The sequence below is a fragment of the Mustela lutreola genome, chromosome 14 (genome assembly GCF_030435805.1).
Source record: "Mustela lutreola isolate mMusLut2 chromosome 14, mMusLut2.pri, whole genome shotgun sequence".
NCBI lineage: Eukaryota > Metazoa > Chordata > Mammalia > Carnivora > Mustelidae > Mustela > Mustela lutreola.
Window position 1 is genome coordinate 35,894,414 of NC_081303.1, and position 16,378 is coordinate 35,910,791.

Sequence of the window (16,378 nt, forward strand, 5' to 3'; positions counted from 1 at the left end):
AAAACAAATAGTTAACTGATAGAGATCATAATGCTGCAAGACCTGAGTCTCCCTCAGTTTACAAATATTTTAGCAATCTACAAGAATAAAGCGTTTCTATCAATAGCCTAGCTTCCCGAAGGAAATTAGATACAATTAAATGTCCTTAAAACCTGCAGCTCATTGACAAATACTTGAGGCGGGCAGAGTAGAAGCTCCAGACTTATCTTAATATTGGGATGAATCATAATGCCTTGTGAGGGAAAAACAACTTTAACTTGACAATGGCAAGTAATCCAGTGAGTCTTCTCTAACATATGAAAACCCTTTTGAAGTCTTCCTTTTCCTTACCCCTCCGGCCCGACAGTTTATTATCAGTCACCCCGCACAGCCCCATGCAGCTTCTCTTTCTGCCCACCGGTCCTGTCCCTGTGCTTTAATAAAACCACCATTTTGCACCAAAAACATCTCAAGAATTCCTACTTGGTCGTCGGCTACTGACCGCACCCCCACCTAACCTCACCTGTATTCTAAAACCCCAGCTAACAGACTCAGAGTGGGTGGCTGCATTGGTTGCAGACTGCAATCAGTACTTTTGGTGGGATTTTTATAGAAGGAAGGTACGAGTAAGTAGAAGTGTTGTAAATAGGGTCATCTATAAAGATGAAGATTGGAAACAATCCTTCCCTTGGAGAGTTGAAATATGAAAGAAACTGTGACTTTTGGGGGAAGCTTTAATACCTTTTTCACACCTGAAGGCCTTCATAAAGAATCTTTTCCCTCCATCGTTAGTAATTGCAGCAAACAGTGGGAGCTCCCACGATTTGATCAAGGATTTTTAATTTTGCATTTCCCTTTTGCAGTTGCATAGTTTGCCTCCTACCTTCGGAATAGACAGTAGCCTAAGGTCTGATAGAGGGTCCAAAACCATGTTCACAGAATACTGTACCAGTGGGGACATAATTGGAGAGCTGAGCTGTCTGCTTAAGCGTGAAATTGAATACACCGTCATCTGTGAAACTATTTTACAGGTAAGAACCTGGTTCTGTCTGTATTGTGGGCTATTAGTTAATTCTTTCTGAAGTACATAATGAATGCCAGCAATCTTTTCTTCCCCTGGGTTCTGATATCTTACGCAATCCGCCCAGCCAGCTATTGTGAAGTTGAGCAAAGATTCGGTGTCTCACGTCTTGGCTGTGGGACCTAGAGAGCTATTTTAACCTCTTTGTGTCTTAATGTCCTTGTTTATTAAAAGAGAGAATGTCTAACTTTGGGCAATATGAAGATGAGGGAAATTTCTAAGTGAAGATCCTGGCACGGATAGACACCCAGTGAAGGACCACCGTGTTCTGGGAGCAGTGTTTTTAAAGAACACTTGTTTTTAAATGCCCTTTCTTCCACTTCTCACTGGCTTAAGTAAGAAGTTATCTATTCACCAAATAAGTGGCCCGATATCCCACGACATGTGGGGGATTCAAACAGAAATGAGCCAGAGTTGCTGCTTACAAGGAATTCTCCAGCTTTGGGGACTGTTACATGCCATCAAGCGGGGTGCAGAGTCTTAGGGGTGCGTGGGACAGAAGGCAATGTCGCTTTGTCAATTTCATACCATTTCATTTCCAGAAGAGGACAGGAGGCATAATTGATTCACAAGGCTGAACTGAAGTAATTGAAGTTCATGTAGCTTAAATTCTGGAGGAGCAGTCTTCCTTATTCAGGGAAGTTGACCTCTGGAAATGTGGCTGGCACACAGGGGTCTGAGAGCACTGGCTCTGGGGCTTCCCAACAGACCAGGTCTGGCCACTTGCCTGACACAATCCAGTGGCAGAGACACTAGTGGTGGTGAAACAAGACAGGAAATTTATTTCAGTGATGTCAACGCTGGGAACACAGCAAGTGAGAAACTCAAAGACTGTCCAACGTGCTGAAAATACTTCCAGTTTTAGGAAGTAAGGAAAATGTGGGGCAAAGGTGGGTACATGTGCAGGTAGGCAGCGAAGGTCAAAGAGCTCACTATCGTGGAGTCACTGGCAGGGTCTTGCTGGCTTAGGGCAGTCCTCACTGTTCACAGAGATAGTGTCCTTTCCGTCCAGGGATGCTTTGCCCTCAAGGTCTTCCTCTTTTTATTTTATTTTATTTCTTTATTTGACAGACAGATCACAAGTAGGCAGAGAGGCAGGCGCAGAGAGAGAGAGAGGAGGAAGCAGGCTCCCCGCTGAGCAGAGACCCTGATGTGGGGCTCGATCCCAGGACCCTGAGATCATGACCTGAGCTGAAGGCAGAGGCTTTAACCCACTGAGCCACCCAGGCGCCACCCCTCAGGATCTTCTGCCCAAGCCAAGAGACAAGCTGGAAAGCAAAACCCAACTAGAAAGTCTGAGGTCAAAACGGAGGCAGCTAAAGTCCCCTTTCAAGCCTACTTCACCTACTGAGGCAATAAAAATAAGTTTATGTGGCTTAGTTTGTGAATCATAGCTTGTCCTGTATCATAGCTATTGACTGCTATAAATTTACTGGCTATTGCTAAGTATACACTTTATTTGAACTGTAAATTTTATTAAAACAATTTCTCCATAATGCAGTGCTTTTATTAAATGGTGGAGTATCAGAATTGAACTAGATCTAACGGTAAGAGGGGCGAACTAAATCTTAACAGGCACTTATTTTCTGGTGACCTTGTAATTCATCTCTGAATCAAGTTTGTTGTTTGATATCTTGTGGTTTTAGGCTTGCTTTATCTCCCTGGAGGATTTGTATGAAGGTTTTGATGTCTTCTGGCCATCCTTGGAATATAAAATATGGCTAAAGCTTGCGCTCGGTATTGCCTATCAGTATTTTGAATCAAGTCTCAGTGATGAGGTAAGTTAAATGATTCATGTATGAATGAACTTTTATTTACTTTTTATAAAATTCATTTCATATTTTTGAGACATAAAAAGAAAGGCTGTGTCTGACATTTAAAATAAGATTGTATGGGCACCTGGCTTGCTCAGAAGAGTGTGTGAGTCTTAATCTTGGGTTTGTGGGTTTAAGCCCCATATTGGGTGTAGAGCGTACTTAAATAAAATAAAATAAAATAAGATGGGATTCTAGAATTTTAACCACTCTCGTCCTGACTTCTTGCAGATCAATCCTCTTGTCACAGCTAATTTTCCAGGCTACCTGAAGTCATACTTTTTTTAAAAAGGAGTAAATTCAGCAAATATTAAATAAGTAGATTCCCGGGAACCAAATTAGCGTTAATCAGAACGAGTTGATGAAGTTTGGTGTTTTTTTCATTGTCATTTTGCGTGTGTGTGTGTCTGGGTTTTGGCACTTAAAAAAAAAAAAAAAAGATTTATTTATTTATTTGAGAGAGAGAGAAAGAGAAATAACATGAGCAGGGGGAGGGGCAGAGGGAGAGGGAGAAGCAGACTCCCCACCAAGCACGGAGCCTGATGTGGGGATTGATTCCTGGACTTGATCCCAGCACTCAGTATACCAGGACTCCAGGATCATGACCTGAGCCAAAGGCAGCTGCTTAACAACTGAGCCACTTGGGTGCCCCTAGGGCTTTGACATTTTTAAAAGAAGCCCCCTGGATGTTTTCAATGTGTATCAATGATGAGGACCACAGCTCTAAATTCTGTCAGTAGGAAATACAAGAGGAATAGCAGGTTTCCAGAGGATATAAAGGTCCCTTTTCACTAATATGCAGAAACATAATGACTTTTGCTTTCAAGCTCAAAATCCCCAGGATTATGAGGCATTTATGAGATTATGAGATTTGTGTAGTCCCAGGTAGATGGCAACTGAGTTTCCTCTTTGAGCTGGATGCATTTTGGCTGTTTCCACGACTTGAGTGAGGACTGACTGGGAACGTGTTTATTATTATAGTCTACTCTACCAAATTAATATAAAGCCTGTGCCTTTTCAAAATCTTTATTGGGGAAACTTAGACTCTTTTATGAACTTTCTAAAAATTAGTAGCTCAAGTCTGTTCTTAGGTTGGCATAATTTACCATCCATATTTGTATCCTATTTAATAATTATTTGAGCCCCTATTATAAGTTAGGAACTGGGGAAGTAACAGACCTGGAGTTCAACAATATTCATTGCATTGAGAGACTGGATATGAATGTTGGGTTAAAAAATTAGCATGTCTCAAGAGAATGAGGAGACAAGTCACAGAGTAGGAGACCTTATTTGCAAAATACACATATAGTAAAGGACTGTTATCCAAAATATACAAAGAGCTCTTAAAACTTAACAATAGGGAAACAAACCACCCAATTAAAAAATGAGCCAGGATTCCACCCGCCCCACCCTCAAGTGCCCTTTCAGCTGCGTGGAGCTCTCTCAGAGCTCCCGACTACTACTGAGCTAGTGCCCCTGATACCTCTCTCCAGCCATCTTCATGATCATCTACTGGAAATTCATCAACCATGATGAGATGTTCTCCAACATCTACAAGATTCGGGAGATCAGGGACGGACTGTGCGTGGAGATGGAGGAGAAGATGGCCAGCAGGACAGAGGGTACCACGGATGACTTGCTCATCAGTGGAAATGCCTCTGCCGAAGGCCTGGAGGGTGAAGGTGCTGAAAGCACAGCCATCGTTGTTGATATTGTCATGAACCATCACTTGCAGGAAACCAGCTTCACAGAAGAAGCCTACAAGAAGTACATCAATGATGGCCTGAAATCAGTCAAAGGCAAACTTGAAGAAGAGAAGCCAGAAAGAATAAATCCTTTTATGACAGGGGCTGCAGAATTAATCAAGCATGTCCGCACTAGTTTCATAAATGACTAATTCTTTACTGGAATCTGCTGTGACCCCAAATAATTATTTTCTTTAAGGTTGGTTCAGAAATGAAAAAATGTTGGCTATTACTTTGGGTATATCACCTTGTCATAACTGACGGCTGCCCTTCATCCATAGAACGCCAGGACTTAGACAAATGGGACTAATGTCATCTTGAGCTCTTCATTTATTTTGACCATGACTTATTTGGGGCAGAGGCATTGTTTTTAAGAAAACAAAAAACAGAAACAAAAACGTGTCATATAGGTTGTCTAAAAATAAAATGCATTTAAACTAAAAAAGGGGGGGCAAAGATCTTTTTTTTTTTTTTCAAAGATTTTATTTATTTTTTTGACAGACACAGATTGCAAGTAGTCAGGGAGGCAGGCAGAGAGAGAGGAGGAAGCAGACTCCCTGCTGAGCAGAGAGCCCCATGTGGGGCTCGATCCCAGGATCCTGGGATCATGACCTGAGCCTCCCACTGAGCCACCCAGGCGCCCAAAGATCTTAACAGACATCTCACCAAAGAAGATACATAGATGGCAAAAAGGGGTGCCTGGGTGGCTTGGTGGGTTAAGGCCTCTGCCTTCGGCTCAGGTCATGATCCCAGGATCCTGGGATGGAGCCCCACATCGGGCTCTCTGCTCGGCAGGGAGCCTGCTTCCTCCCCTCTCTTTGCCTGCCTCTCTGCCTACTTGTGATCTCTGTCAAATAAATAAATAAAATCTTAAAAAAAAAAAAAAAAGGAGATACATAGATGGCAAATAAACATCTTCTACAGTCACATGTCTTCAGAAAAATGTAACGTGTGATCCCATTACTCACCTGTTGGAACAGCCAACAGTTGGAACACTGACAACCGCAAATACTGGTGAGGATGTAAAGCAGCCAGAGCTCTCATTCATTGCTAGTAGGAATGCAAAATGATGCAGCCACTTCAGAAAGTTTGGAGGTTTCTTAGAAAACTGAACATACTCTTACCACATATAATCCAGTAATCCGTATCCTTGAGATGTATCCGAAGAAGTTGAAATCTTGGGGCGCCTGGGTGGCTCAATCGGTTAAGTGGTTAAGCATCTACCTTCCATTCAGGTCATGATCTCAGGGTCCTGGGACTGACCCCTGGTCGGGCTGTCTGCGTCTCCCTCATCCCCTACCTTCCTCTGCTTGTGCTGTTTCCCTCTCTCAAATAAATAAATACAATCTTTTTTAAAAAAAAAAAAAAAAAGTTGAAAACTTAATGTTCATGCCAAAATCTGGGCACAGATATTTTAGCGGTTTTATTCAGAATTGCCAAAACTTGGAAACTGCCAACAAAGATGTCCTCTAGTAGACAAATGGATAAATAAACTGTGGCCCATCTAGACAATGGAATACGATTCAGGGATAAAAAGAAATGAACTGTCAAGCCAGGAAAAGACATGAAAAAAAAAAAAAAACTTAAGTGGATATTCTGAAATGAAAGAAGCCAATCTGAAAAGGCTCCTGTAGGATTCCAACAATAGGGCATCTGGGAAAGGCAAAACTATGGACAAAATAAAAAGACAGTGGTTGGGGCAGAAGGAATGAAGAGGGAGCACAGAGGACTTTCAGACGGTGAAACCGCTCTGCGTCATGCTGTAACAATGGATACACGTCATTACACATCTACGCATAAAATTGATAACACCAAGAGTAAATCCTAAATAAGCTATGGGCTTTGGGTGATTGTGACGCATCACTATAGGCTCATCACCTGCAGTAAGTAGAGCCCCATGCTGATAATGGGAGAGGCTCTGCACGAGTGGGGGATGGAATCTACGGGAAACCTCTGTACCTTCCTCTCACTTTTGCTGTGAACCTAAAACCTCTCTAAAAACATTGTCTTAAAAAACGCATGTTGTACTGAGGAAGTCGTGTTTCTTTCACTACGTGGCAGTAATTTTCAGAAAAATTTTAGCAGAACGGTGAAAGATTTAGATTCTTTTCTTTGCTTCGCCTCTTTCTGAGAAGTAGGATACACTCAGTATGTCTAGTATGAGTGTAGTGAGAAACTCCTGGGGAGAGAATTAGGACCAACAGGTCAAAACTTATGGAGTCAGATTTGACTCAGTAGTAAGGTGAATGCCCTTTCATTTTTAAAAAAGATTTTATTTCTTCAAGAGAGAAGGAGAGAAAGTGCACATGCACACTGGTGGGAGTAGGGGCAGGAGAGAGAGAAGCAGGTTCCCCACTGAGCAGGGAGCCTGACCCTGGACTCAGTCCCAGGACCCTGAGATCATGACCTGAGCTCAAGGCAGATAGAGAATCTCTATTTAACACTTTGGCTTATTTCCTTCTAGTCTTTCCCATCAAAGAAGTAGCCAATTAAGACTTTAAAAATTTAATTTTTTAATTTAGCCAATTAAAAAAGGGGATTAGAACCACTGATTAGCTTATACTGCAACCCTTCCTCTAAACCACATAACTCAAAATTTACATGCATTTAAAAATCAAAATGGCTTTTTTTTTCTTTTTTTAGATTTTTCTCCTTCCAAAATTTTAGGTATTTTTAGTTAACTTGTGCTTTTCATGCACAGCTGAGCTGGTGTTCTCAGCAGTTGTGTTCACTTTGCCCCTTTAAAGACCCAGGTCCGAGGGCCTTGGCCTATAGCTGTGCATGGAGATTTTCAGAGTGAGGGCACTATCCAGGAGATTCCTACCACAGGACTGACCTCTAAGCACCTGTACTCTTTGCTGGAGCTGCTGGAACAGAGTACCACAACCTTAGTTGTGGCTTAAACCACAGAAATGTATTGTCTCAGGGTGCCTGGGTGGCTCAGTGGGTTAAAGCCTCTGCCTTCAGCTCAGGTCATGATCTCAGGGTCTTGGGATTGAGCCCCGCATCAGGCTCTCTGCTCAGTGGGAGTCTGCTTCTCCCTCTCTCTCTCTGCCTCCCTCTCTGCCTATTTGTGATCTCTGTCTGTCAAATAAATAAATAAAATCTTAAAAAAAAAAAAAAAGAAACGTATTGTCTCATAATTCTTGAGGCAAGAAATCAAGTGGTCAGCAGGGTTGGTTCCCACTAAGAGCAGTGAAGGAGGGACTCTGGTCCAGGCCACTTCCTCGACTTGCAGATGACTGTTTTCATCCCACACAGAGTTCTCCCTGTATGTGTGTCTGTGTCCAAATCTCTCCCCCACCTTGTTTTGAAAGATTTTATTGACTTATTTGTCAGGGAGAAAGGCAAGAGAGAGAACACAAGCAGGGGGAGCAGCAGGCAGAGGGAGAAGCAGGATCCCTGCTGAGCACGGAGTCTGATGCAGGACTCTATCTCAGGACTCCGGGATCATGACCTGAGCTGAAGGCAGATGCTTAACTGATTGAGCTACCCAGGCAACCCTCACTTCCCCGTTTTTGTTTTTATTTTTTAAGGATTTTATTTATTTATTTGACAGACAGTGATCACAAGTAGGCAGAGAGGCAGGCAGAGAGAGAAACAGAGAAGCAGGTTCCCTCCTGAGCAGAGAGCCCGATGCAGGGCTCAATCCCAGGACCCTGAGATCATGACCTGAGCTGAAGGCAGAGGCTTAACCCACTGAGCCAAACAGGCGCCCCACTTCCCCATTTTTAAAGAAGCTCTGTGCCCAGTGTGGGACTTGAACTCATGACCCTGAGATCAAGGGTCCTGTGCTCTACCGACTGACCCAGCCAGGTGCCCCCAAATCTCCCCTATTTATTTATTTGAGAGCGAGAGACCACACTAGAGCACAAGCAGAGGAGGGGCACAGAGGGGAAGCCAACTGCCCACTGAACTTGGAGCCCCACACGGGGCTCAATCTCCTGACCCAAAGATCATGACCTGAGCTGAAATCAAGAGTCAGGTGCTTAACTGACTGAGCCACCTGGGCACCTCTTCCCGTTTTTACAAGGACTAAAGTCATATTAGAATATTTGCCTACCCTACTCTGGTATGACCTCATCTTCACTTAAACAATTTCATCTGCAATGACCCTATTTCCAAATAAAGTCACATTCTAATGTACCTGGGCTCAGAATATCAACATATGAATTTTGGGGTGGGGGTGGACACAATTCAACCCATGCATAACCGCTTCCTCCCTCCTCTGAAGACTCTTATTCTGAGCTTTGAAGTATGACTCAAAGCGTGTTGCTTTGTTTGGTTTTGGCTTTTTGCTATTGTTTGCTCACTTGCCCAGTGGGGTGTTTGTTTACTGGCAGGTAAAACCAAATCCACAAGGCATGGCTGACCACCTGCGAACTCTGACTGAGAGCTCCAGCAAACCTGGAAATCAGGCTGCACATCCATAACCAGGGCCACTAGGAGAAGCAACAAAAAACCTCTTGAGTTCATAATCTTGTCTGAGATCATTCTGAACTCTAAATATATTCTGTCTGTTGGTCCTAGGGTCTAAATGCCTTTTGACACCTGCAAAGAACTCAGCTCAATCAGTGAATGTGCTGCCTTCTTGATTCCATGGGTCATTTGCATGATTTATAGAAAAAAAAATAATTTTATTGTAGGACTTGGACTTTCAGAAGTGTGTGGCTTTCAATCTGGCATACGTGGAGACTTTATCCAGCTATAATGAAATGACTATTGATAATATAACCATGAAATTCGTCATTATTGTGTATGGCAGTGTCATTGATACTAAGACAGAGGTACCATATCTTGCACCTTGCATTTTGCCTAAAACCTGTGAGCAGGTAAGGACAGTTATTTCTAAAGAGTCATTTGCTTTCCATGGTGCCCCATAAGTGACTTGAAAACTCAACTGACCACCTTAAAAAGAAATGTAACCAGGAAGGACCCCGCAGTTCCCAGCCCCTTTAATGAAACAGTCAACACATGCCCAGGGCTTCAGTACCATTAAGCAGTGTGTGCCCGACATAGCAGTGAGACACAGGGGGCTCAGGGGCCCAGAATCCACCTGCCCTCTGCTTGCCAAGCCTTTTGCCTTGGAGTGGGGCCGTGCCTCCTGGGGAACAGGAGTGCATTTGTCCCTTTTGTGGCCTTCCTGTCTTTGTATCTCTCAGTAATTCAGAGGATGACAGTAAATCTAAATGCTTTTCTAGTAGAAAATGAAAATCTCTTTAGCTTTGAAGCTAGGGGTGGGGGCGAGGCCGGGAACAGCAGGAGCAATGCTCACAGTTTGGTTTAAGACACAGGGCTTGCAGTCAGGCCTACTTGGGTTAAAAGCTGACGCCTGTGCCCACCGGTGTGTGAGCAGAGGCTAGCTGCCTTCTGACCCTCCGTTGCCCATTAGTGCGATGAGGCCAACAACAGCAGGCGTCTGGTAAGGTATCTGCTCTCTAGAGATGAGAGTTCTAATTGTTACTGGTAACCCATGTGCCTTCCTGGAGGCAGATGTCAGCGAGAGACACAGAGTGAAAGTTCTAAAAAAGAAGACAGTCCTCCCGCCTGGGAAGGCTTGAACATCAGTGCAGGGGTGGGAGTAAGCTTGTGGATTTGGGGAATTCCCTCTTTTCCAAATTGGGAATGTCAGGTCTGGTTACAAGTAAGGTGGAGAAGGTTCCTTTCTGAAGTCTATACAGATGCAAAAGGTAATTTTCTGGTCCAAGACTTCTTGAAACAACATTCAAGGGGATTGAAATGAGAAAGACGAAGATCTTAGGCTGGAAGCCCAGTTCTGGGTTCCAGCTCATTTCTTACATTGTTTGAAAACATTGGGAATGAGGCAGCTTCGCCATCAAAGGGTGCTCTTCTGACTGATGTCAAATTTTCCCTTTTAGGTTCAGGGAACTTCCGATTTAAGCAAGCTGTTGGTTGTGCAAGCGTTCGAGCCTGCCAAAAATACTGACTCCAAAGTCATGGGTAAGGGGCAGCCCGTTATTGATGGGAAAACCATGCAACATTCTCTTAATGCTAAGAAAATGACTTGAGGGTACAGTGTGGGTTTGTTGTCAGTCCCCATGCTTGGGCACACGCTGGCTACCATATTGCTTCTGGGAGGCCATCCACCAGCGTCTTCCAGACCCTAAAATCCAGGTGGCTCCTTTCTCTCTCACATCCCTTCCTTCACACTTGTGCTGGTAGAGAGGAGCATCTCTGTTGTACCCTGTCCTGGTCCAGCAGGCTGGAATCACAAAGTGCAGAGCAAGAACAGGGAGGACAGAGACCCTCCCACAGTGGGCCCTGGTGTGGAGAGCTGGTGTGATCCCAACAACCAAAGGGAATATGGAACCCCACCTGTGCTCTTTGAATATTGTCTTGCCCGAGGGGCACTTTGATAGTTACTCAGTAATGACAGTCTCTAAATGTGTCTTAGTGCCCCACGACACATCTTACCAAGAGGATGAGGTAGGAAGGACTTGCTCTAGAGAACACGCATTCCCTTCTTTCATTTCATGCTTAGTACCCTTGCTCTACCAAGCTGCGTTGTCATCTCCCCAAGTGCCCTAGCTCAAAAACAGTCAGCCTTAGCATGCTTCTCCAATGGGCAGCATCCTGGCATTTCCAATTCATGTGACTGGCCAACTTAGATGTCATGCAATTCTCCATGAATTGTTAATTCCAGGGGTAGGGGGCGTTGGGTTTACATGATTTTAAATTGTGTGCAGAAAGTGACATTTTATATATCATTTCTCATTTGCACAATTCCTTTTTTTTTTTTTTTTTAAGACTTTATTTATTTGACAGAGAGAGATCACAAGTAGGCAGAGAGGCAGGGAGAGAGAGAGAGGGGGAAGCAGGCTCCCTGCTGAGCAGAGAGCCCGATGCGGAACTCAATCCCAGGACCCCGAGATCATGATCTGAGCCAAAGGCAGCGGCTTAACCCACTGAGCCACCCAGGCGCCCTCATTTGCACAATTCTTATAAAATACAACCGCACGGGGTGCTGGGCTCCATGCCCAGTGCTAGATGGGAAACAGGCCAAACTAGGTCTCTGCCCTTGTGAAGAGGAAAGACATTCAAGAATTAATTCCCCTTCTCCCCAAGAAAAGCAAATTCAACCTCAGACATTGCTGCAGCTCACTCTCTAGGCTCTGTTCTGGGGTCATGTGCAGCATCTGATTTGGGGGAGCTCCCTCTGCTTCAGGTGTTCTCTTCAAGCCGGTGAACACTGAAAGAATCCTGACTCCAGTCACACTGCACCTTCCATAGCTCTCTTGGGGCACCGGGGTCTATGGCAGGACTTGGAGCTCAGGGCCTAGTGTCAAGCCCATTGGGGCACCCTGCGGGCTGCTGAGTCAGAGATCTTAGCACTGCCAGGAAGCAGGACACAGGTCCCCACTGGTCCTGGGCCTGTAGGCCTCACTCCTTCTTCAGGCTCCCTGCAATCTACCAGTTTTAGATGGATGGTCCTATATCACTCTGTATTCCCCAGTGAATTTGGGGCACAAGTCACACATGGTAGGCTCAAGGACTGGATTCAGCCAGTGCACTGGGTGTGTTTGATCCACCTACATGCTTTGTCTGCAAATTTTAAAGTAAGTTGCAAAGTAGGAACATTTAAACATTTCAAATGCAAGAAAAAAATCCAGATTTTGAGCTTTTCTTGAAAAACTCAAAGCATGCCGGCACTCGGTGCTTGTTCCTATATGTGCCAACATGTGGAGCTGAACATAGGGGGAAAACATGCTGTGCAGTTGGCCACAGTCCACACCCTGCCCTCTTGTCTTAGATACAGCTTGCTGCCTTATCTGTGTGACCTGCCTGTTCTTATTTGAGTGTGCCAGCCCTTGACTGGGGCTCTTGGGAGGCTAATAACAACCCTCTCTGAGGAAAGATGCTAAAGAGCCCATATGAAAGGGAGAAGGGAAAGAGGAGACCTACTGGGAGAAAGCAATTGATATTTCAGAATAGCCTTCTGCTACCTTTACTCTTAAGCCCCTAACTTAGTTTTTCTGTCTGATGCATGTATTTGGACTGTTTCAGTCAACACTGGTCTTCGAATGACCCAGAGAGAATATAATTGGAAGAGAAAGAACGAGGTAATAAACTTGACACTTGGATTCGATTTTTCTTACCATGAATAGTAAACTACGTAGCTGCCAGGAGCTGTGAAGCCGAGTAGCAAAATATGGGTGGAATGGGGGTGAGAAGAGAGACCCTTCGTGGCAGCTCACTGATCGAAAAAATTGGGATAAAGCACATCTGAATTATTTAACAATTAAAATGATGGAATTTTTTGGAAAGATGGGATTTTTTGCCCCAGGTCCCCTGTCCCAATTTCCCCCCTCTTGACCTCCTTCCCACGATGGCGCCATTGTGGGAAACTATAGGACACTTTTCTTGTTTTGTGTGTGTGTGTGTTTTTTTTTTTTCTTTTGGTTTTTTAGATTTTATTTGAGACCGGGATAGACAGACAGGGACAGAGGTAGCGAGAAAGAGCACATGCAGGGAGGAGAGGGAGAAGCAGGCGGGAAGATGACGTGGGGCTTAACCGCAGCACCTCAGGGATCATGACCTGGGCCAAAGGCCCACACTTAACCGACTGAGCCATGCAGGCGTCCCTACAGGCACGTTAAGGATGGGGAGGGTCAGGCCACGAGCAAGATTAGACACTAGCGAGCAAGAGCAAGATTAGACACTAGCGTCTGAATGCCTGTGCCTCTCCCTTTAGAGGTGGGGTCCCCGGGGCATTGGGAGCCACAGGTGGATTCCAGGAATCTTTACTTGATGCTCTTTTAAAGGGAGGAAACTCATTTAACCATTGGGTTACTTGAAATGTTTTATATTAAAACAAACGTATTATGGAGTAGGGTGACAAATTTGCATGAATTTTTAAGATAAACCAGGAGACTTCAAACCATTTTGTTACGAGAGTCACGGAAGTTTTGCCCTGACATCTTTGCCTGCTTTCCTCAGCAACTGGGGTCAATTTGGAAAGCTTGAGAAGTGCTGGAAAGTGTGTGGAGTGGGAGAGGGGAGGGCTGGTCACATGGGGCCAGGACAGAGTGGAGGGAAGTCTGGGGAGTGGGGGGACCTGCGAGGCTAGTTACTAGAGGGGTTTCTGTCAGGGCCACTAACAGCTCCTTTGGGCCCAAGCCTACGCAGCTGAGTGAAGATGGCACTGACAGGGCATTAGGGCACTAGGCAAATGCACAGGTGGGCGGGGGGGGGGGCTGTAAATGGTGCCAGGGACGGGCTCCGGGCCCTTCAGCACCCTCTCTCTCCACCAGTTGTGAGGTTACCCCAAATAAATATGCTTTCCAAGGGAAAATGTTGTGCCATCTATGTGCAGTTTCAGAAGTCCCGTGACCTATTGCAGGCCCAGTCACCCTAAGACCCTTTTAATAGAATTGTGGGCCTGCACAGTCATCTGTGATAGGGCGATGTAGTGTTTGTTGGGGTAAGGAAAGTTGCATTGACCAAATGTATGACTGATGATGGTTCCTTTAAACAAAGTAACTTAGTTCTTTTTAGGCAGCCTTCTTAAGGTCTACTCCTTTCTTAAAAAGGACTCATTTTCACAAATGGGAACCTAATTGGGAGTCAAGTAATTGACTTAACTGACTCCTTACTGTCTCCATCTTTTCCAGACCCCGTTATTTAACAAAAATTCTCATTTTCTTTAGGAAAGATGTTTCCAGTTATCCTGGAATCGGTCACAAAGTTAACCGGGATTCAACTCACCTGACATTTTTCCCGAGGCACAACTTTGTTGGACTACTCTTTCTGAGTTAACACAGTATCTCTTCACAAGAGGCTGTCTGATGGTCTAGAGATGCAAATGTCTCTCTCAAAGCCCTTAATTAGAATATTCTTTAGAGGGAATGTTCCAGATAATAAAATAGAAACTTCTAAGTTTTCTGATGGCAGTTAATACTTAAAAACGTTTCTCCTGAAACGCTGTCTTAATATTTTGCTTTTGAGTTTGTGTCATTGGAAAGTGGATCCTAACGCTGGTAATGTGATATATGCCGAGTTAGGTGAGCTAACCTCCTGGCCCAAGTGCGGAAGGATTACCTGGCAAGGAGGGGAGTTAGAAATTGCTGGAACAGTGTATGTGCTGCCGAAGCAAGCACAAGAAATTGCTGGAACAGTGAACTGCTGTATTTATTTCAAAACTGATGGACTGGTGTAAAAGCTCTCATTTGAAGCAGTCACATCATACCTGAGATGTTCAAAAATTTGTCAGGCTCATGATGCAATTCATGGCCTACCAAATGAAACCAAAGAGCTGTAGCAATTTAGGAGAGTAATGTAAGTTCTTAGGAATATTGGTATTAGTTTGATATGCTGTCAGTGCCTCCCTAACATTTTCCAGAGAAGTTATTCCCTCCCTCCCCGACTTAGTAAATGTTGAAAAACGGAACTATGTTCCACCATATTAGTGAAAGCAAAGTTCAGGAGAAATTAACAATTTTACATTGCATAATACCGTTTGTATCACTTTTCAATTTCTTTTTAAAAGTCAAATAAAGTTCAGTTTTATGGCCTCGTTGTTTATTATTTGGAATCCGTTATCCCTTTTCATTTTAACAAGATTTTGAAAGGATATTCGGTTCTCAACTTTAGGAAAAACCAGGATAGAGGTAAGAATAGAAGGTGAGAAAGTCCTTTCAGAATCTCTGGGTACCTCGCATACTAGGGCAGTATTTCAGTGCAGATGACCAGTGTCATCTGCTAATTCTGGATGTGGGCGCACATGCAGGAACCCGGCCACCGTGACTGAACCACAAAGGCTTTGTCTTCCTTTTTTTCATTATATAAACATGTTGACACACCATGCTATATGTTTCAGGTGTACGATCTACTGATTCAGCTTCTCTAAACATTATGCTGTGATCACCCCAAGTGTAGCCACCATCTGTCACCCCATGATGCTATTATAGTAGCACTGACAATATTCCCCTATGCCGTACCCTTCATCCATGTGACTTATTCTATTACTATGGTAGCAACATGTCTGGAAATGGGGGCGGGGGGACACGCAGGTGCACGTACTTGAGGTTGTTACCATGAAGCTAGGCTGCAGCCTCTTCCCTAGAGGCTGGGCCTGGGACTTTGAGCCTCAGGTTAGCAAAATGAGGGCAAGGAGTTCTCTGTATGAGGTTTTTGCCTTATTGTCAGGAATGGACCTCATATTGGGCCAGCACTGTCAGGTACCCACACCTATCACCTTAAGATGAATTTGAACTGGCAGAACATACTGTTAATTGAAGAGGCGAAAGCAGGAAAACCAGTCTTCTGGTCTTTTAGACGGCATTCTTCAGGATATTGGGTAACAGAAATTTTCACTCCGTTCCTAAACTTCCTGGTATCACTAGAATTTTACATGTGGAGAATCCAAGGAAACTAAAGACTGAATGACCCATTTAATACCTGGCACCAGGCATCACCTTTTATAACATCAAACTCAATAAAAATATAAAGGGCTACAGGCAAAAGATGACCTCCAAACCCATGACATATTAGCACGGTCTAATGAAAGTCTGAGAGACCATGAGCTCAGGGTAGGTAGTATCCTTTCCAGAAGAGCACAGACGTACTGGTCTCAAGATTAAGCCTAGTAATCCAATTAAGAGCTCTTCACAGTGGGAGTCACAAACTCAAGGAGCCAAGGGAAGCAACAGGAAGGAGCAAAGTGGGCCAAGAGTTGTGAAATCCCTTGTTCGTCCGTTGCTCCTGGACTTTCATTGTATGAAATTTTATGTATCTGCCTT

General features: G+C 44.2%; 2 protein-coding genes across 4 annotated transcripts in view; both read left to right on the forward strand.

Moving 5' to 3' along the window:
• The window catches only part of SLC9C2 (solute carrier family 9 member C2 (putative)), a 97,974-nt gene extending 83,265 nt beyond the window's left edge, over positions 1 to 14,709 (forward strand). For all 3 annotated transcript variants that reach the window (XM_059146473.1, XM_059146475.1, XM_059146474.1), the window contains 6 exons: positions 843 to 1,010; positions 2,707 to 2,838; positions 9,266 to 9,451; positions 10,499 to 10,580; positions 12,645 to 12,700; positions 14,288 to 14,709. In XM_059146473.1, coding sequence (XP_059002456.1) covers positions 843 to 1,010; positions 2,707 to 2,838; positions 9,266 to 9,451; positions 10,499 to 10,580; positions 12,645 to 12,700; positions 14,288 to 14,329 — 666 coding nt within the window. In that variant the 3' untranslated portion in view covers positions 14,330 to 14,709. The remainder of the gene's footprint in view (positions 1 to 842; positions 1,011 to 2,706; positions 2,839 to 9,265; positions 9,452 to 10,498; positions 10,581 to 12,644; positions 12,701 to 14,287) is intronic.
• Positions 4,376 to 4,786, forward strand: LOC131814960 (translationally-controlled tumor protein-like). Its single transcript, XM_059146476.1, has one exon. The coding sequence runs from the start codon at positions 4,376 to 4,378 to the stop codon at positions 4,769 to 4,771; it is 396 nt and encodes a 131-aa protein (XP_059002459.1). The 3' UTR covers positions 4,772 to 4,786.
• Positions 14,710 to 16,378: the final 1,669 nt, after the last annotated feature.